Genomic DNA, 22297 nt, shown 5'->3' with positions numbered 1-22297 from the left:
GTCCAAACAAAGATTTATTGGGTCTAGTTTTAGTTTTTTTTTCTACAGAGTTCTAGCGTAGAAGGTATAATGTTGTTTCGTAAAACTGATTGTAGTTGTAACAAGTTGAGGGGGAAAGTCGAGGAAGAGTTTAAGATACTCTGGTTGATGTGACATTTTAACAGCACTTGAACTCCTTTTGATAAATCAGTTATATATATTAACTTAAAATTTATATCTCATTTTTCATTTAATTAACACTGACTCGATAAAACACACAGTTAATTGGTATTCCCTGACTGTCTAATGACATTCCAAGACGATATATCTCTGCAATAAATTCAATTTGCTAATCAGCTTAAACTCGAATCTAGTTATTTCAAGGCTTGGCACCTTTTTTCCACTGTCTGCAACGACTTAATCGCAGGCAGCCACTTTCTTTGCCGCCCACTTCTTGTGAAAACACTAAATCCGAACTTCAATTATAGTTGCAAACCCCGGTGAACACTTTCAGTCCGAAACTCGTTTGGCCGTTCAATCATTGCGAATTCGGGGCTACATCGCACACGCCAGTAATTGCAATCATATTTCGACACGCTGCCCAGCATGCATTGGCCATAAACTTCAGGCCGATCAAAAAAAGAAAATACAAAAAAGTGTCAATATTAGTTGTCTCACGCAAAACCGATGATTGTATACACTTTAGAATGAAAATGCTTATCAAATCATTTCTTTCAGTTCTTCAAGACATTATAAGACATTTAACTTTGTTTAATATCTAAAGAGATTATTAAATTTATTTTTATATATCTGAAAATCTTTAAATTAGTTATTTTTTTTTATAATTGTATATAAAATTTCTTCGAAACAATGTTTAGATAATTTAGTTTAGTTCACCAGCTTTCAATAAACGTATTTTTAAAGAGTTCGTTTGTATACGTCTATGATGATTCTATATATCAACCAAATATTCTTGTTTATTTTGATTCATTTTTTGTTGATTTTTAATTTTTTTAGGGTATAAGTTAAAAAACCACAACCAACGTCGTAAACTAGATCGAACAAGTGGAGTGTGTGCCTGATCGGCTTATCGTCAAACGAGTTTCCACGATTGAAATTAAGCTCAATGATTAAACAATTTTACTTTCTGAGAGGCCCCTCTGCCGCTGCCTCCACTCCTATCCTGCGACAGTTTATGTGACACGATTCTATTTGCTATAATTGCTTACTTTGTTAAATTGCGGCGATTTGTTTGCTGGCCAACAATAACTTCGGGCAGCTTAATTGGTCTCGTTCGCCGTTCGGCTCACTTGACCCCCAGCAGCTGGGGCATGTGCATTGAACTTCAGTGGACTCCCTCCTCAGTTCGTCTAAAAACCCTCCTCCTCCTCAGAAGTGCAAGTGCCAAGTATTTTTAGACCAGCCAAATGCAGCAAATGCAGCAAACCAACAAGCAAACAACACAAACGTCTCCAGTGATTCAGTGCACTACGAGAAATACGATTTATAAAGTATAAATGTAGTTTTTTTCTTAAGAATCTGCTAAAGATATAAAAATCTTTTACATTATGTATCTTTCTTTTTTGTGAATATTCATTATTTAAAACAAATTGACTGCAAGGCAAGAAATGCTTGACTGAAATATAGAGTGAAAGTAATAAAAAGATCTAAATTTTAGTATATTATATATAATTGCCTTTAAAAAGCACATTTACCTTTAAAACAATGTACTTTAACACTCCATCGTTTTTTTGTGTACAAATCCAACCGCTTTTACTTCGAACCTCAAACATGTTGCATTGTAAACTGTAAGTTGTCGACTCTTTCGTTCGATTTCGGCTTGCTCTTTCTTCCTCAAACTTTCTCTCTCAAACATCCTTAATGAATTAAAAAAAAAAACACGTAAACAAATCAAAAAACCAATCTTTAAAAAACGAAAAAAATTGTATTTTGAAAATATAACTTAATTAAATGGTTTTAAAATTTTTTTTCCTGACATAGACAACAGTCAAAGGTACGGGAAAATAATGTATTTTGGCCTTAGAAAATCAAGTGCTAATAAAAGACAATTTATATAATAATGATGGGTTTTAAATATTGGTCTAGTGGTTATTTAGTTGGGCTGACTTTATGAGGCAAAATATTGTGAGGGTGGATTTGAAGTCTCTGTGCATTATTGAGTATTTCTGGCAAAGAGAATTAAGAGAGCGCGAGGTTGCTCTTGTGTTTTTCACCCGAATGGTAGGAAAAGAAAAACCCCGGCAAAAGCGAGTTTCTGAAGCTACCATAAACAGTCGGTCGCTTGATTTTGTTGCGTCGAGACGCGGATGTTTTGGTGCTGTTTTCGGATTGTTTTGTTTTATTTCGCCGGCTTTTGAACGGCGCGTGCCACTCGCAAAAATAAATGGCGGCAAATCAAAGAGTGTGTGAATAATTTTGATTAACGACAAGCATCGTTCAACAGTGCCAAAATAGAGTTGAAGTGCAAAGTGATAGATTTTCAGAGAATTTACAAAGTTTTTATATAAAGTTTGTCCATGAAATTTTCAACAGGCTGTTGCATACTTTATGGCTTTAAAGGACCACATCAACATTATCCTGAAACTCTTTAGCACCCTCCATAATTATCGCCTTATCGCGATGCACACAAATTAAAAGGCTTACGGCAGACAATGACCAAGTCGAAATAAACCAAACCAAACAGAACCCAAAAAACTGCCATTCCAGACGATTTTGTCTCCATGGACCGGCGGTCAGAATGTTTTATACATGCTAGATAAGAGTCCTGCTTCACTTGAATCCTATGGGAACAAAAAGTTTTTTGTAAAATAAACAAAAAAGTGCTGCTTTAATTATATTAATGAGATGACGCTAAGCTTGAATCCAAAAACTGAGTTTGTCAGGGGATATAGATTTAATAGATTTAAATAATTTATGTCGACACGTTTTTGCTTAATTTATGCAACTGACGAAGTACAGTGATATAATATATTAGAGTCACATTACCAATTGTTTTAATTGAGATCAATGCCAAATGAAATTTGTTTCCATAGTTTCTAGCATTTTCCTTAAATAAACAAAATAAAATTTACAATCAAATATGGTTTTTCGAATCAAAGGTATTCCAATGAAACACTGTAATGCAAGCCAAAACAATGTCAATAATTTATCCATATCCAATAAATAAATAAAAGTTATACTTCATGCCCTTGGAATACAATCCCATCTGTTAACCACAACATCGTTTAATAAGGGGTACATTTTATCTGAATTCTTATCAGCCAATTTCACCCTAATTTACCACCTTTCCATGCCACTGACTTCAAAGTTGTTAGACAGCTTAAAGAAAATGGGAGTTTTCTTTAATTTAGAGCCCACTGGTAATTAGTCGCAGACAATAGGAAGAGAAGCTAACCAAAATTGGGATCCCGAGGGGTGCTAATCTTCATTGTCATCGGCTGGGATCACAGATGCTGCAAAAGATGGAGGACCTTGTGTCTGATGACTGGTTGTTAACCGGTTTTTTTCGGGGCTTAAGGCGCGTGTCTTCAATTAATCACCGCCTCGAATTCAGAGCTTCTTGAAGCGTGTTCCCTTAGCTCTCTAATTTAATTTTATTCAAGTGGCAGCTGGGACCGAAAGGATTATGCTTCTCCGAACAAAGACAAGAAGATATGGGGATATGTTTCCCATATTTGGGATTGCAGCTAATTATGGTTACCACGAGTTGGGCCAACATGGTCAAAGATGCTCCGAAGGAAGCAGCTAAGTCGGGGATTTTCAATTTTCCAATCCTGTTCTGTACTTGACATCTGACAAACTGACAAACTGACAATCTAACAATCTGACAAGCGGGTAACAGGCAGCGTCAAAATCCTTCTGTGGGGGAGCATTGAACTCGAACTGGCATCAGCAACCAACCCTCCTTCACAGAAGCCGAATTGAAATCAAAATCGAGTCCAAAGCACAGCCAGAAATACGAGATATCGGAAAGCAAGCTGTCAAATTACCAAACAAGTAAAATCAATTGTGGAGGGAACCAACCGCCGATGAATTCCCCTCAAAACATTGGCTAATGATAGGGGCATAATAACTCCAGGCTAAGCGTGTGAATAACTCGAGGTAGCTGACAGTTGAGGGAGAAATGTGTGTTATTAGTTGATGGCAGCGTTACGCTAATGATTTAATTATGATAATGATAATGGCCAAGGGGCGGATGGTTGAAGAGCGGGTTAAACTACTTATGGTTACGATGACAATCAAGTTAGTTTCTGTGACGGGCTGTTCGCAGCAATCATGAATTGACTTGAAGAATTACACCTTAAATGAGAAATAGAGAAAACAATATATCTCTACTTTACTGATTTTATATGTAAATTTGAATATCTCTGTTGCTCACTAAATAACAATTAAAATGCAATCTTAAAATACCAAACATTTCAAACTCAATACCGGCAATTACTTTGCCTCTTACTTTCGTAACAAACTTCACAAATTTCATGCAAATTGCTGGAGCCTTATATGTGGGTTTAATGTTTGGAAGAGTTGCATTCCTTTGTCATTTCATTTCGAAAGACCACCCAAGCCTTTCATTCATAAATATTGATTATCTTTATATGTTTCTTGTCGCCTTTTCAATTGGCCAGCCGAGCGGAGAATCAAGATCCCTGACAGCCTACGGAAATGTCAATTGCAACTTCAAAAGACACTCGAACGATTATGAAATATTGATGTATATATTTTTCTATGTTTCTCTGATTTAAATGCAAGAAGTGGGCCACACCTCGCGCATTGATCTTTAGGCGGCCCTTTCAAGCAGTTAATTGGTTGACTGGCAGCAAAATAGTTGGAAAGGGTAAAACAGTCGGGCAAACAAATGTCATTTTGAGTTGCCCAAAAGCAGTGAAATACGTTTAAATCTGGTCACCCTACCCAACTTTGCCCTGCTTCCTGTCATTCCTCTTGCACCCATTCAATGCAAAATGCCGTGACAAATTGTTGATTTGCTTTGACATATAAAAAGAAAAACGCTTTTGTCTTCAGGTTTCCTTTTTGGATACCCAGTAATTCTGTAGTGAAGAAGGGAAGCTTAGAATGACAGTAAAAAAATCGAGTATAGGATAATAAATATTAAATATTCATTGTAGGCTCTCAGCAAAAATAGTGATAAACCACTATGTCCCAAACTTATGAATAGTAATAAAAATACAGCCTTTTTATTTGTTTAGCTTGCTAGTAAGCTAGTAAACTGTTTGCAACTATAAAAGCTTGAAATATTGGTTTGCTTTTAATATGTTACACCTTCTTTGGAAGGCAGTAAAAGAGATTGATTTCCTGTCCACAAAAGTGCAGTGCTCATAAACTGAAGAAACGAGGGTATCGTCAAGTTGTGACATTCTCAAATCTCCGCCTTCGTTGACGCTTTTCCCTTTGTTTTCATTCGTTTTTCCACTTTGTATATTTAAGCGGAAGCTAAAAGACTCTTTCAAGTTGATTTCTGCTCCATAAACTTGTCTATTTTTGTTATGGTCCCCGCTGTTCGCTGGAGCGCAAAAGGCAACCCCACATTTTCCCCATTTTCCCCCAAAATCCCCTCTCATCTGGCGTTACGAAAATTTGGAGCAGCACGTGCATTTGCACGTTTTAAATTCGTTTCCCACTCTCCGATCCCGTCCCCTTCATTTTATGCCTTTGCCTTTGCCTTTTGTTTATATTTAGATGGAAGTATTTTTTTATGTCAGTTAAGAGGGGATTGCGGCGGCTTGGGGGCGGACTTTTTGCCATAAATCTCGCCAGAATTTATTTGTTAAAGCCAAAGACGAAGTTCGGTTTGGTATGCACTGCATGTGCTTGTAGCGCCACGTTGGAGTTTCTAATGGGGGAGTTGTTCTAGTGGAGTGATTGAACGCTTGCATTGTTAGATTTATGTTTCGAGACGCTTCAGGACAAAGACTAGCCAAATGGTATACAAAACCCGGTCCGTTCGGTGCGTCCAGATCAGTAACAACAATGGCAAACTTAAGCCATTTCGGAGACCCATTAATTTTCTGTGTGAATTTCCTCTCAAAATTTCATTCTAACGTAAAGGTATACCCGAAACTAGCTCAACAATTACCAACCGCGCTCGTCCCCATGGCTGGAAAATTATGTTCGTGACTATATCACTTCCTCTGGCAGTTATTGTATGCATACACTAATAGAAATACAGAACTAGATCATATGAAAAAATAATTTAATTTGTTGGCATAGTCTTTGTTTCTCATTTTCTGATTACATTTGTTCAAAGGTTTTAAACAATTCCTTTCAATTTTGATTAATTTGTTTGTTTTTAAAAATTAACACAATTTGGTGGCTAGGAATATATTTGTCTTAAATTTCTATAGATTATCTGATAATTTTTTTAAGGAGATTTAAAATTGTTTGAGTTTTGTCATAATTTTTCACAGTGTTATTACATATATTGGCTATGTATGCGTGTCTTTCAACAACTTTTTGCCACTTCTTTTGCCGCATATTAAATTATTTTCCTTTGGCCAACTTGTGGGCACCATTGTACGTGACTAAACGTCAATTTCCAGTTCTGCCCCCCTCCCTCACTATGCAAAATGCATTTCAAACACCGATTTTAATAATTCCTCGGAGCGCCCCTCGGGAGGCCTCTTATGTGTCGGCATAGATAAGACCTGGGTAAACGACTTGGCCACTTTTTATGCAGTGTGCGAAAAGTGCAATGCTCTGATAAGAACATCAGTTTGTCCTTCCTCTCGAAACTTTTCCCCAACTGTCGGCCGTCGGCATTTTAAGTAAGTCAAAAAAGTTGCGGTTCAAGTTTGGTACGTGATATTTCTCAAATCGAACGATTAGTTATCGTAGATTGTGGGGGGTGGGAATGGAGAAAATCGGTTACAGAAGTGGAAATTATTGAATGGGCATTGTAATAAAAGTGTCAATGATGCTCAAGGGATTTAGTGTCCAAAGATTACTTTAGTTTACCAAGACGTCTATTAGAATTAAAGAGAAAATACAGTATTGTTTAATGTATTAATGCTTTTTGTTTTACATTTTTAACATTGATACCTGATTAACTCAACACTTTTTCCTTTACCTCTTCTTTGCCCCCTAAAAACCCAGTCATCTTGGGTCAAAAGTCTTGTAAGCCCATCGTTTCCACTCCACAAATTTATTCAGCCTGCCAAGACTCCCCGTGTGCTATTCATGGATTTGTATAGATGCCCGCTTAACTTCCTGTTCCACATCTTCGCCTTGTCGAGCTCTTTGGGCCTAGGCTTGAGTGACAAACAACAAACAGCAATTTGCAACAATTTATGGAAATTATGCAGTCAGTCGGGACGCAGTTGAGATTGAGTCGAGTGGTTTTCGGTCTGGCCTAGTCCGGGTTTTGAGCTGGGGTTCTGATTGTCGTAATTGTTGCTGTGACAGTGTGATTACGCAACCGCTGCAAACTTTCAATAAATCAGAAAAATGTACCCATAAGTCAGTCAGTCGATGGAAAATATCTGACAATCCCCGTGTACACGTGTCCCCGGATCCCTTGTTACACTTATCGAATCGCATTCAGCCCTTTCTGCCCATTACATTTTACGACAAATTGATTAAGCATGAAGTTCGCACCCTCGCAACTTTGGGGTGCTGGCAAAAATATGACCACTTTGAGAGCATTTAGCAGGCACTTGAAAAATTCCTAAAAAAGAAAAGTACGAAGTGATCACAGTGGGTGGGCCCAACAGCCACCCACTCACGTGTCACGCACACGTGCGTATTATTTACACGCAGTACATTTTTTTTTCGTTCGCTTTCCATCCTTGTAATTGAAGTTATTGATTTTCATGGCAAGCACCAGCAAAAAAAAAAAAAGAGCAGGGAATCTGCTCAATCTTGAGGCTCTACAATGTGAGTTGAACAATCTACCCCGTAATTCTTTTGGGTTATTCTCGATTAGCCGCATCGTCGGCAGTCATACATCAAAAACAAATGTCGGTCCGTCTGGTTCGGTTTGTCTTGCACGGAAGTTGCAAATATGTTAACTTAATTGCATTAAGTTTGTGCCCGCCGAACAAGCAACCCCCATTTATTTTTGGGTTAAGATCAAAGTGCTGCGCAAATATTTCGCTTTGGTCATCCCAAAATGGATTATTTTTTCCATTGTCGTCCTGTATTTGACTTGGGGGCGTTGCGTCCAGACATTTGTCTGATTTCAGTCCATTTGTACTTGTATTCCAGCATCCCCCACTTAATTGCAAACTAATTACACAAAGTAAACAGTCCGTTCCGATATCTGAGCTTATAATTAGTGTGAAAATGGTGTGTTTATGTAATTAAATGCGAATAATGGAATGAAGGGGACGGAAATCGAGTTCGGTGTAATATAGTGAGCAATATTTTTATAGATTCCCTTTAAGAACAGAATTGTTAAACACTAGAATTTAACGAACTGGAAACACAAAAACTCTTTATTTAATCTTCATACAAACTGACAGAATTCAAAAAGACCTCATAAATTTCTAACAAAAAAGCCATAAAGTATACAACATAAAATCTATAAATATACACAAATGAGTCTATTAAAAAGCCATTAATTATTTATCTCTGAATTATAAGTGTAAGCAAATATTTTCATATAAAACATATACAAATTGAATAAACTGCCAAATAAATGACAAACTGCCAAGTGTAATGTGAGGAAGCAAGAAATAAAACCAAACCTACTTCAGTGCCAAAGTTGCATCTAAATGCCAAAATAAAATTAGATAACGATAATCACCATCAACCCAAACACAAAAAATGGGCAATGCATCATCCTCATCGGCGAATGGTGGAAAAAGTTCACGGAAATGTCGCAGTCTGCCCAACTCACCGGATGTCAGAAGGTAACCAACGAATTGAACTTTCAGCTAATATATATACATGTATTTCTCCAGAAAAATGCCACTAATGAGTGTCATTATGCGTACAAAAAACATTCGAATTGAGCCAAGTGTCAGCACAATAAATCAAGTCAATCATCCAAGACTTCTGGTCTATCTTTATCTTTATCCCAAAAATGAAAACAAAGTTCCACCAAATTTACGATAATTTCTCAAGCTAAGCGAGTTATTTTTAGCGGGAATATCTTTCCGGGGGCTAATGGAAATGACATTTTGTGGTTCCCAAGATGTTTGCGGGCAAGTGCAAATTTTCCCAGCTCACTCCAGATTCATAATTAATGTCTGCGCAGTCTGCCCCGACTATATAGTCTATATCTTTGTGGGCTTCTCTCGCATGTACACATGTCTGGAGGTGCCGAAAGCGACACAGAAGATGACACGCAACTGTCTCGGAAAGTGTAGTACTATAGGGACTTGGACCTCAATGAAATGCTGGCTGCCAGCCAGACGGCATCTAAATTCTACTGGAGCCATCAGTTTGTTGCCCTCCCCGCGAAACGAAAATTAATTGCATAATCCAGCGATCGCCTGAGTTCAGCTGCCTCAAATATCTATGTTATTCAAAAATTTCAAAGTGCATTTTTGATACACGAGCGCTGCAGGGACAGGGACCCTTGGCCAACCCCCAGAAATAATCTTCAAAAGGGAAACGCATGCCGAAAATCAACCACCGTATCTAAAAACCTTTCAGTTATGATGGAAACGGTGTGACATTCCCATTTCGCTCCTTCTTTCAAAGTCAATAAATAAAACATTGGCGAAAGTTGCATAATTGAAACCGAGAGAGAGCAAATGCTTGGGAATCTCGGAGTGCGTAACGCCTGTGTGCTACTTTTCAGAAGTTTCGGTGCAACCCTTGGCCATTTCTATTTGTTTGAACAACCCCCGCACGTTGCATATGTGAGACTCGTCAAACAAAAATATAAAACACAAAATGTTGTCAGCTGCATTTTGCTCTGGGTGTGAAGAAAATGTCTATTTTATGTAATGTTTGGTAACGCTATAAATATCATTATTAGAGTGGCAGAATATGTCCTATGAATATGTATGTATGTATCTAAAAGATGAAAGAAAATATTACATATTATTATTGCTTTCTGCAATGCTAAAATAATTTATGTTCTTTCTTAATTAAATTGTTTGAAATATATGAGTATATATGTATATGTATTAGATGAAAGTAAACCTTTCACTAAGTGATGTATATTATTGCTTTCTACATTGCTAATAATATTTAAAGACTTAAAGGGTTTTTTAGCTTGATCGAGATGAACACATAAATTAAAAAGTTACCTTAGAACTTTGTGTATACATTTATATACATTTTTTAAATAAAATAATATTTTATTGTTTAGTACTATCGAAGAATCAAATGACATAAAATGTCAAACAGGGAACTTTCCTTTTAAGAACTCATGAAATCAAGACTTAAAGCGGTTGTTCCCTTAAAAATGTGATATCCCTAGCTCAGTGGCATGGTAAATCTGTACTTATGTAGGCTACAGCCCGAGTTGGATGTACTGGGACAAAGGAGTGGAAGTCGCCCCTTGAGCTGGCCAAGTGTGGAAGCTGTCGAAGAGGGTCTTTCTATACAAACCTCCATTCTGCCCACTTGATGAGGTGGCGGGAGCTGGGCTGCCTGTTCTTACCGCCACTGTTTACTCGGCCACTCTCCATTTGCGGTTTGTTTACTATGCGGCGTAAGCCAAGCCAACCTGCTGCATATTTAAAGATGTCAACCAGCCAGCAACAAAAGGTGGCAGGCCAACGATGACGACAGCCATTAGCAGGCCAAGAAACATCTTTCAGTTTGCCGATCTGGAGTGGGTTGGTGTATCTTAGCAGACGCTATTAATTGTTTCTTGTGGCAGCAGCTGCAGCTGAGAAAATGCGTCGTCGTCTCTGAGGTCTCGCAGAACAGAAGTTTTGCTGGCTCCGTCTAATAACTGAAAATCGTGACTTTATGTCTGCACTTGAAAACGACGGCACAGAACACTGAGCACAATACCATGTAGTTCTGTTTTCTGTTTTGGGCCAGAAAGACAGGATATTCTCAAGGGCCGATGGAATGGGGCACTATGTAGATGACGGTACACGACTTTTAAGAATGAACACGTTCTCCGGGCGTATCGCATTACCAACATTTCTGAGGGCGGAGACATTGTGACATGGCTTTCAGTTGTGCACAAAGCCGGTGTTGATTATGAGCTAAATGAAAGAGATATCCCCCAAGACTTTCATCAGCGAAAAACTACGCGGAGTTGAGCAAGTGTTTTTTAAAGTCAAGCAAATGGTTTAGGTGGAAAACAAACCAAAGGCTTGCATACCCCTATAAAATTGCTTTCTTAGAAAGCGCACTTCCCTCTGATTTGTTTGTGATTTCATTAGAAGCAGAGGCAAACAAACATATCGAATCGGTTTTCATACTCTTCAGAATCCCTTGAAGCGTAAACATTCTACAATGACTCTGCCTGTGAATAGCTCTTTAATTCGATTCTGCACTCTGTTAGTTGGCCACTCCTTGGCCATATCAATGGTATATAATTATGCTTATTACCAGCCATTCAACACCTACTCGAAAAGGCCTCTACAAAAGGTAAAAATAAAGCACTCCTAAGACGAAGTAACTTATTCTCGAGTGCCCCAAGTTGTGGTGGCTTCTTGGCCAGACCCACTCGCATAAATTGCGAACAGGCCTTGGTTGTTGATTTTTGACAGGCAGGCACAGACGCTCCAAGTGGATGTATCCGATGGATGCGGTTTCGGTTCGGATAGCGGTTCCTCGGCGCTTTTTGCAGTAGCCAGACAAATTGCTGTGCCAAATTTATGAAAATTCTCTGCGCTTAACGGCAAACCGCAACAACAACTGCAAATTCGGTTGGTTCAAGAGGTTTTTGGGTTAAGATGGATGTGAAAATTGGCTGAACTTATCTAACGTGAAGAGTCTTTAGAGGTGCAGTCAGTTGAAGGAGCACCGCTTCTCTCTTTCTCTCTATATTGTTGTTAAATAACTCAAATGCCAAAGGGCCAAGCCGGATTTCGAGTTCTAACCATAACGGGCAAACTCCGTGCAATACTCTCATGTGTGTGCAATGCAATAATAAAAGCGAAAGATGCTGCATAAAAGGCAACTGGCAGAATCCCAAAATGGTCACAGCAGGCATAGCCAGCAGAGCCTTCTTATGTCCATACACACAGCCTCACTCTCGTCTTAATTGCACTTGAAAAAATCCTACCTATATTATAGCTTAAAATAGCTTCATAGCTTTAAAACATCTTATAAGATATTGGATATATCTGACACAGGATAATAAAAAGTTATCTAAGAGAGAGAAGAAAATCCGATTATGTCTCTTTTATTAATTAAGGAGTTATATCGTAAAAAAAAATCTCAAAATTTGAAAATATAATTTAAAAGCAGATAGTTAGAGGCTTAAGCCATAAGACTTTTAAGATATACCACTATGAAATTGGTCGCCTGAGAGAAAAGTATTGGATTTAAAACTGTTTTGTGTGTTTTGATCACTATTCTGCAAAGACGATTTTTTACGGATATTTAGATAGGGGTTACATCATAAAAACGAGAAAAAATCGACCCGAAATTACAAACCAATTTTTAAACGCAGAGTTTTAGTGACTGAAGTCCCAATACTATAAAGATATACCAATTTAAAATCGGATGTTTGCAAGAAAAGTTATGGAATTAAAACTGAAGAGTTTTGGTTCCTTTTTAAAAGTGATCTTTTTCGGAATTTAATTAAGGAGTTATGTCGTAAAAATATCAACCCAAACTTTCAAAACAGAATTTAAATGCAAATTTTTAGAGGATTAAGCCACAAGACTTTGAAGACATACAACTTTGAAATCGGATGCGTGAAATAAAACTTATGGATTTAGAACTGCAGGTTTTTGGTCACTTTTCTGCAAAGACGATTGTTTTTGGATTATTGGGAAAGGGTTACATCATAAAAACTTCAAAAAATCGGCCCAAATTACAAACCAAGTTTTAAATACAGATTTTAGAACAGTTATGAATTTGAAACTGTTTGTTTTTGGTCAATTTTCTGCAAGGACGATTATAAAAATAAAAGGAAATTGAAATTGGGACATTCAAAATATATTGGCTTAACTACAAAGGGTATCTATTTAAATTTAAAATTGTGTTTGTTTTGTGGACCTTTTTTTCCAAGTGCAGTGCTTGGCTTTCCAGTGAGAGTCAGGTTTTCAGAAGCTGTTGCCATGACAAATGCAACTCAAGTGATACATTGTACACAAAGCAGCAGCGAAATGCAATGCAAACTTATGGGCAGCCAGGATGGAGGATGGAGTTCTGAATGAGGTGGTGGCAGGAGAGGAAGGACCTCAAACATATAAATACAGATGCCATCAACATTTCCCTCCGCCACACGGAAATGTTTAGTGACTGCTGGTCCAAAACTGCGTGGGCTTCTGAGTTTTGTGCAATAGCGGAGCTGTGTGGCGGGGGGACAGAACACAGGTGAATGCCACCAAGAGGCATTGGCAGTGGCGGAATCAGCCATCCACAGTGGCAGCTATTATGAGCAACACACACCCGTGGCCCATTCAGTCTGCCAGCAAAGGTCAAAGACATTTGGCAGCTGCTGTTTCTCGTTCTGCATCTGTGCAAATCTCCGCATCTCCGGCAACAAATCAAAAATGCGTACTAAAGACGTAAATTCAATTTGTACAAAGAGGGGGGAAAGAGTGCGGAGGGAAAAATAAAGCAAATAAAGAGATGTCGAGGCGCCCGGCACATCACTTTTGACATGCGAAACCTGAAAGATGAGATGCAGCCAAAAGATACGAAATGCATTTCCCACTCATAACAAGCTGAACAGTAGTTTCCAGAGGATACAGATGGAGAGCAGGGGTTCCAGCGAAATATTCTGTGGGTGGGTGAATGTCAAACAAAACATACAGATCCATCATTAGGAAAATATAATAGGGGCTTCCCTTTTAGGGGATTTATAAATCCAAAGACCAGATTCTATGGTTGTTAAGAGTTCTAAGTTTAAACTTATATATATTAGTTTAATTTGATTTTATATATATAAATAAATAAATATTCAATTGTGTTTTCAAGACTATCAAACTTCCAATGGAGAAAAATTAAAATTATTATATATTTGAATTATAGAAATTATGTTTTTTGTTTTAAAACTTCGACCTATTGAAGTATAAGACTAAGTTCTTCAATTAAAAGTGCTTATACATATTCCATTTTTGAGTCTGCTATATGTGGGCTCAAGTATTTTTTTTTAATATTTGGGAGTTCCAACCTACCATTATATACAAGAGTCTTCTTCCTTAAACCTTACACACTTACAATTCAAAGATACATCTGTGGAAAGGTACGCACCTTATATGGCAAAAAATCGACACCCTTTCAAAAATCACACAGAGGCGAAGGCGAACCAAACTCCGCAGACGTCTTGACGAACAATATAAAATGCAAATAAAATAATATGAAAGTAATTTTGTAAGATTTTGCCAAGTTTCGTTTGCTGTTTGTCTGCGCGATGGCAAGGAAAAATGTCTTGACGACGAGGTAAAAGGTAGAGGAAGCATCCTTCTAAAGTCTGGCATGCGTATTTAATTTGCAGTAGGAGCCGTTGCCGTAACTTCGCTTGTCTGTCAGCTTTGTTTTTATTGTCTGCTTTTTACTCATTTAATACCATTGTTACCCGTTCTCCGCCTTTTTCTGGCTGACTTATTAATGGCCAACAACAATTGTGTGGCGGCAGTAGAAGATACATTTGTATCTTAGGGCTTTGTCTGCCAGTTGGCTCGGTATCCCGTCCAGAACTTTATGTGCGCGACTTATTAAAAGTTAGTGCGTTTTGTATTTTTATACGCTTTTTTACTTCCCTCTTAATTTGCCTTCTTAATCAGTCTTATGACTAATTGCGTAAACTTCAATGAAAAGCTCTGGAAAAATGTTTTGTATGTCTGGGCTGCAATTTATGTAGAATCCAAGAAGGGAATACCTTATTAGAGCTGGACGCAGGCTAATATTATTTGCAATGCCAGATACTTAATAAATATCTTATCAATTTCATAGATGCCAAACCTCGTGCAATTAAGAATGTAAATTTCAACTTAATTTTCTGAAGGCCAATTCAAAACCCGTAAAATCTAAGCTTGTACTTTGCTTATGTCCGGCATAAATAATTGCATTAACAATGGCTACTTAGCTACGCTTTTTACATGTCTGCAAACAAAAGTATCTTTGTCATATGACAATCAACGAGATATGCAAATTTATGAGCCCGATCATAAAAAAATTAACTGCACTGTTGACTTTTAAATTCGTTGTTGTTTCTCTTCGGTTTTTGTTTTTTTTTTTATTGCACCAAGGGGCTTGGCGGCAACAACAAGCCATACGTTCACTAATTTAAAAGCGTAAAATTATTTTTAAAAGTATCTTACAGATTCTGTTTTTGCAGTCCATGCCAATCTGCAATTGTGACTGCCTATAAATATTTACTGGGGAAGGGAGACGTGGGCGTCTGCCATTGAAACCATAAATGATTGCTTTTAAAAAACATATATTTGTACTTTTGTAATTCCCTGTGAGCTCCTATCATATTATATTTTTATAATTCCCTGTGAATTCATACCATATTTTTGCTATTTTATGCAGTTTAATATCTTTATGTGTTTTTTCCGATTGCAGACAAATTGCGCCCGCCTATGCAAAGGTCAATGGCGGCACTGCCATTCCACTGCCAGCCACCGTGATGGTCCAACGTCGCTGTCCGCCGGACAAAGTGCGTCCACTGCCGCCCACACCGAATCATACGCCATGTAAGTACTCGCAGGGTGTGGGAAATTTATTAAAAAATATTTCAAGTCCTCAACCACCCCGGGTGCGTTTTTAGGGGAGGTGAGGGACCTCCCCCTTGTTTACCGGGAATAAACAAATTTCGGTCTCGGGGCACAGCAAACAACCCCCAGCGAGGAAAACAGGCACTGCACTTAGCCCTTTCAGATGCGTTCCCTGGGTGGGATTGTGACCGAGATTTTGCCATCGGAGGGGAGATCCTTACTCCGCAATCAAAGCTCTCTGGGGACCCCTTTGGGGTTAGAATTCCGCATTCGCCTTTTCCAAAAAGGTGACGTTGATTTGTGGAAAAGGTAACTGAATTCATATTTTAATTAGGAGGCTGGAGAGTACTTAAAAAAGCAAGGAACTCAGAGTGTCACATATACAAAAATTCCTTTTTTCAAACATAAAACCATAAGACAGGCCATTTTTAAATTGAATAAATAATTTACTTTCATTTATATAGAATTTTAGTTAAGAAAATTAATGTTGGGGAAGTTTTACTATTCTGATAGGTAATGTTTATAAATATGTATATTTTTTCTTTTGTTAGATTTATAGTTTATTAGTGGTCATAAAGAGTAAGAACTTTCCAGTCTGTCATGCATTTTTGACCCAATTTGTAAATGAGTGCCGCACAAAACGCTTTGTTGTGCTTGAGTCACGGTCTTTGGGCATATTTATAGAACATTTACACTCTCCTTAATGATTTATATTCCAAATATTTGGCTGTTCTCGGCGCAGGCATAAATCTCGGATCAGAGACTCCATCCAATCTGTTATCAGCCTCACGCAAGGCAATTAATTAACTTTAACGTCCGCATTGCCCTTTTGCATTGATTTATAGGCTGACTCTTTCGGTTAAGTGGGCGCCGAAAGTCGAGTGGGTTTGCAGTTCCTTAAAGCAATCTGTAACCCTTGGCTTTGCTCTTGTTTTCAGCGATACCGGGCCTGGGAAAGAGCGGAAGTGATTTCAATTCGAGCCGTCCAAACAGTCCGCCCACTAGCAATCACACCATCCAGAGTCTCAAGAGCGGCAATAATAATAGGTAAGCAACACTCCTAATTAATCGTTATATATGTAATATATAATATATAATAATAATATTATATATTAAATAAAGTTTAAATAATTGCATTTTAAAATAACTAATGTAATGACTTACTACAACAGAATTCTTATAATTACTGATTAACTACTAAAGAATTGGTTTTTGCTTATCAAATTATTGTAGGTCCTTAAATCAAAATCAAGGAATCAAAGACTACAATCTCTTAAAGAAAATTTTAAAGTATTCATGGACTTAAGATTGTCCGTAAAATCATATAATCATACTTTAATATGTACTTTGAAAGTTTATTACATAATTTGATTAATTTATTTATTGTGGTTTTTGTTTTTTTTTTGTTTTATTAACTGTACTAACTATGTGATTATCCTTGCAGCCTGCGCCCGCCGAGCGTGAAGAGTGGCCACCAGAGCGGCATTCCCTCGCCGAGCAGTCCGCAGACCGCTCCTCAAAAGCACTCGATGCTGGACAAACTGAAGCTGTTCAACAAGGAGAAGCAGCAGAATGCGGTGAATGCGGCGGCGGTGGCCAGCAAGTCCCAGATCCAGTCGAAGCGCACCTCCTCCTCCTCGGGCTTCAGCTCCGCCCGTTCGGAGCGATCCGACTCTAGCCTGAGTCTCAATGATGGCCATGGCTCGCAGCTAAAGCCACCCAGCATCAGTGTGAGTGCCCAGAAGCCGCAGCCCAAGACGAAGCAGTCCAAGCTGCTGGCTGCCCAGCAGAAGAAGGAGCAGTCCAACAAGGCGGCCAAGCTGGACAAGAAGGAGAAGAGTCCGGCGAGGTCGCTGAACAAGGAGGAGTCGGGCAATGAGTCGCGCAGCTCAACCATGGGCAGAACGGGCAAGTCCTCGCTGGCCCGAGGAGTTGTTGCTGGTGCTGCAGAGAAGAATACACCCAAAACCGCCTCCAAGTCCTCGCTGCACTCCAAGTCGGACTCGAAGAGCTCCCTGAAGGCGCCCCAGCTGCTCCAGAGTCCCAGTGGTGCGGGTCTGCCCAAGCCCATAGCCGCCATCAAGGGCACCAGCAAGCTGCCCTCTTTGGGTGGCGGTGCGCCCACTGCAGAGCCGCAGCAAACGCAACAGCTAAACAAACGCGAAACCAGCGACATATCCTCGAACATATCCATACCACAGCCAGCGGTGGTGGAGCCACCCGGCAGCACACATATCCTCCAGACGACGTCACCACCACCACCGCCCTACTATGCAAATAGTCAGCCACCGAGCCACATATCATCGCACGGGTATCTGAGTGAGCCCAGTACTCCCAGTATTTACGGCAGCAGTCGCTTAGCCCCGCCAAAGTCCGCTTTGAGTGCCCCCCGGAAGCTGGAGTACAATGCCGGACCACATATCCTGTCCTCGCCGCCACACCACCAGCACCAACGACAGGGTTTGCCTCGACCGCTGGTCAACTCGGCCCCCAACACACCCACCGCTTCGCCGAGCAAGTTCCACACGATACCCTCGAAGATTGTGGGCACCATCTATGAGTCCAAGGAGGAGCAGCTGCCCCCAGCGCCACCTTCGTCCGCCGGCAGCTCCGTTCTGCCCATGCGGCCGCTGCTCAGGGGCTACAACTCGCACGTGACGCTACCCACGAGGGGGAGCACGCGGTGGCCACCACCACCACCCAAATCACCAAAACCCACATCACCCACACCAATCGTATCTGGACTTCTGCGAGTCGGACATTGGACAGGGCTACTGCAGCGATGGTGATGCCCTGCGCGTGGGCAGCTCTCCGGGGGCATCGCGGTTCCACGACATCGACAATGGATACCTTTCGGAGGGCAGCAGTGGACTCGGTGGACCGAGCAGCTCCACCGGCGGGGGCATCTCCCACGGTAAACATTTCCTCAGCATGATGCGTGCACGCACCCAACTGCCCACCACCATAGAAGAACGGTGAGTACCAGACTTTCCTATTACTATTTGTAGTACTTTCGAATGATGGGGTTTTTCACTTATGTCTATAGGTAAAGTAGATAGTTGTGAATAGCTAATACACTATTTTAAATGCCCAAACCCATTTTAAATGTGTGAATCTAGATATTTGTTTTGAATATCTCAACCTAAAAAAAATATATTATTTTCTCATTTAGCATATATGGCAAACACTATCATGTTTTTCTTGGATGTTGGATTTTAATTGCGTTTTGTATAGTTTTCCATACCAACTTAAGACAGCAACTATACATGTTGTCAATTTGGAGAAAACTTTTTTCGTTTTCCTTCCTGCCAACAACCTAATTGAAATAAGCCTTGATTGGCTATGTGGTTCTTTTGGACGGCACTCACTTTCTCGCCAGTTGCCATGACTCATCCGAAATGTGCCTCTTATGGCAGAGTCGCCTTCACTGACACCAATGAGTCAATGAGTCAACCAGAAACTGCCGTTGCTCGAGTATCGCCTTGTATCGCCTGGTATCGCTGGTCTTTCCAAGAAGATGAACCCCGCTGTTGCGTTGTGTAAATGTGGCGTGGCTCTTTTGTCGCTTTTTGCGGGGGCAATAAAGCGGAATTTAAATGGAAGAATTGCCTGGTCGGCTACGACTTTGTCTTCAGGCCTCAGTGCACTTTCAATGGTTTCGGGTATCATTTCACTCATTGCTTGCCAGAGCGCCACGCACAATTTGGACACACTTTTGGTGTCAGGGGCACATACTAAACATAACTGGCGTTCAGTCGAGGGCCTCTCATCAGCCTGTGAAGCAGTTAATTGCGATGGCAGCCACTTGACTGGCTTAACAACTTCCTGCAGGATACACAAGAGTATCCACTTCACAGGGCGAGCCCAGATCCCCAGATCCCCAGCTCAAATTCGCCAATTTGCATAAAATCCACTCGATGTCGACTGCCAGGTTTCCAGGACCACACTTCTGCTGCGGCATGTCAAATGTCATTTACAAATTGTCAACGGCAGGCGACTTGACAATCGACAATGCTCACCTGTCAACAGGAAACGCTCCTCGCTCAGGTATTGACTCCCACTCTAGCAGAAAATCCCCATAGATACATATTCAGCCATCCATGGCCATGCCACTTGAGCCTCTTTGCTTAGAAAAGGTTGTGAAAATTCAAAGACACTCTCACAATTTTGGTTTAGGAATTTCTCAGAAGTTTTTTTCAATGAGTTCAAGTTTATTTTTCCTATATTTTACTTTAATTTTAGTATATATATATATGTTTATAAAGGTTCTCTTAATTGGCAACAGCCCTAGCAATGCCTTCCACAATTGACGCTACAAAGGGAAGAAGCAAAGGTAATATCATCCAGAATCCTCCCTGAGCGGGAACTCCATCCACAGTTTGGACTTTTTGTGCCCGATACCTCTGCACCACATTATTGGCATTTGCCCGTTCCTGATTTGTTAATTGCAGACGATTGTAGTATTTCTCATAGAACTACACCAATGCAGGCAAATTTCGGCTTTTGGTGTTACTGTCGACTATAGGGTCACCAAAGATTGCGAGCATTTGACGAGCTTGTCCTGTTCGCAAAAGGCATCCAAGTACTATCACAAGGCAGCTAAAAATAGTTAAGAGATTCCTAATTACTGGGCTTACAAGTACTTCAAGAAAAGCTTACCTTAGTTGAAATGCGGAATTCATATTGTCCCTTGATGTTCTACTGTGTAAAAGTCGATTGAAACTGTAAGTGCTGCACTCAAACGCCTCTGTATTTATACACAGAGGTACAATTGCCTGCCTTATCATCTTCGGATTAATTTCTTGGAAAGTATTGTCTCTTATCAGTAGCATAATAAGAAATATTTATATTTTTTCTCGTTTGATGCAAGGTCAATTAAAATAAACTTATAAAATACTCAAAAAATGAATTTTAATTGATATTAAAATTGTATACCGTAATTTTCCCTTTTTATAAAAACAATATGAAACAATATCATAAAGGGAGTTAAGTATCAGGGACCGTCACATAATCATTGAAGATAATGATTTCTAGGAACTGTTATTTTTCTTCTACAATGTATGTTTAAGAATTCCCGCAAAATAGACTCAATGTACAATCTTGATTCATATTTACTAAAACCATTTATTTTCACGGAAATATTTCTCTTTATTTATTTTGAAAATATATTTTTGAATTTGCTGCAGGGTCCAAACATTTTGATTATTTTCTGGATCTATTAGAAAAGTTATTTATCAGTCTAGTTTTAATTGAAATATGCCGACACTAAGTTTAGCGAGATAATAGACCCATATTAGTGCACAAGAGCAGCTGTTCCTGCATAAAATATAATTCTAGATATTTGTTTTTTCATTCCACCAAGAACTTGTCAGAATGGCGCTGCTGCCCACACATCAACGCATTTCATTAAAAAGCGCTTATGGACTGTGGAGTGGAAATTGAGTAGAAATAGGACTGGCAGAGGCTTTTCCACATTTTCATTAGCTTGAGGTTCTGTCAGCGCGTTTGATCTGTTAAATTAATGCAGAAGCATGGGCGAGCTGAGCGCTTGTAAATAGGAACAGCTGTCGCGAAGTTCAAAGGCATCGACGACCAAACAGCCACCCCCAACCCCAGCCCATCAATAAAAAGAGAGTGACCCTGGAGCGACTTTTGAGCCTCGGTCACGTAGTGCAGCTGGAAAATATTTTGTAATTGAATTTTAATGCACGTCGTTGGCTGGCAACCTGTCGCATTAGTGTCAGTGGCACTGCCACAGGATTCCAGAGGATACGGACTGCCAACTGCCGGCGAGTCCTCGGGGGCAGGAGCTAATCAGTTGCGGCCCAGACACCTGCAGGACATAATTTCTCGAAGCCCAACAAGTGAGCCGGTCTTATGACGCCTCAACATGCGTTGTCTAGCCATGAAAGTAAATCAAAATGCAGCAGGGCGCAAAAATATTTCCAGAGGGATACGGAAAAGGAGTAAGTGTAGCAAAAGTGGCAATGCAGACAGTTAGGTGCAAGCCAGACAGGATGTTTTGCAAAAGGGGGTAGATGAGAAGTTGGCCAACTGGACGCACATATGGCGGCATCCTTGGCATCCCGGCTCGGACTTTGCTGGCCTTCGGAAATCCCAGCTACCTCCGTTTTATTTTATAAAGCATTTTTCAACTCATTTGATTTATGGCTCGGGCGTGCCATTTTTACACTACTACCAGACACTACTAACTGAAAATTAACGTTTATTGCATTTTTCAGCAGAGAGACTGGCTTGCAGATAACGTTAAAGTTTCTTAACCAATTTCACTTGAAGAGGAACCAATTGTTAGAAACTATATTCTTATTCTTTGATATTGATTATGAGGGTAAATTTGAAAATAAATATATATCTAAAAATCTATTTAACCCTGCTTAAACACACATAGGGTGTATTAAAGATATTTTACCCATTTGTATAATTTTCAAAAACCACATCGCCACGCACAAATTGAAAATAAATTTCGCACTCAACTCCCTCTCAAATCCGACGCACCACAACAT

The 22297-nt window shown here is 39.6% G+C and overlaps 2 protein-coding genes across 2 annotated transcripts in view; one reads left to right on the top strand and one right to left on the bottom strand.

The window, feature by feature from the left end:
* Positions 1-22297, top strand: part of LOC108138728 (protein sickie) — a 151537-nt gene that overhangs the window by 80884 nt on the left and 48356 nt on the right. The window contains 4 exon segments of the mRNA XM_017261095.2: positions 15622-15752; positions 16712-16820; positions 17218-18445; positions 18447-18748. Of these exon segments, the coding sequence (XP_017116584.1) occupies positions 15622-15752; positions 16712-16820; positions 17218-18445; positions 18447-18748 (1770 nt within the window).
* Positions 18795-21812, bottom strand: LOC108138603 (protein Turandot F). The gene is given in 3 exon segments (XM_041710252.1): positions 18795-19725; positions 19793-20372; positions 20433-21812. Coding segments are annotated over 2 exon segments (501 nt in total). The 5' UTR covers positions 20606-21812; the 3' UTR covers positions 18795-19725; positions 19793-20044.

Source organism: Drosophila elegans, unplaced genomic scaffold (genome assembly GCF_018152505.1).
Source record: "Drosophila elegans isolate 14027-0461.03 unplaced genomic scaffold, ASM1815250v1 contig_814, whole genome shotgun sequence".
In the NCBI taxonomy this organism is placed as follows: Eukaryota; Metazoa; Arthropoda; class Insecta; order Diptera; family Drosophilidae; genus Drosophila; species Drosophila elegans.
This window is presented reverse-complemented; position numbering and strand designations above follow the sequence as displayed.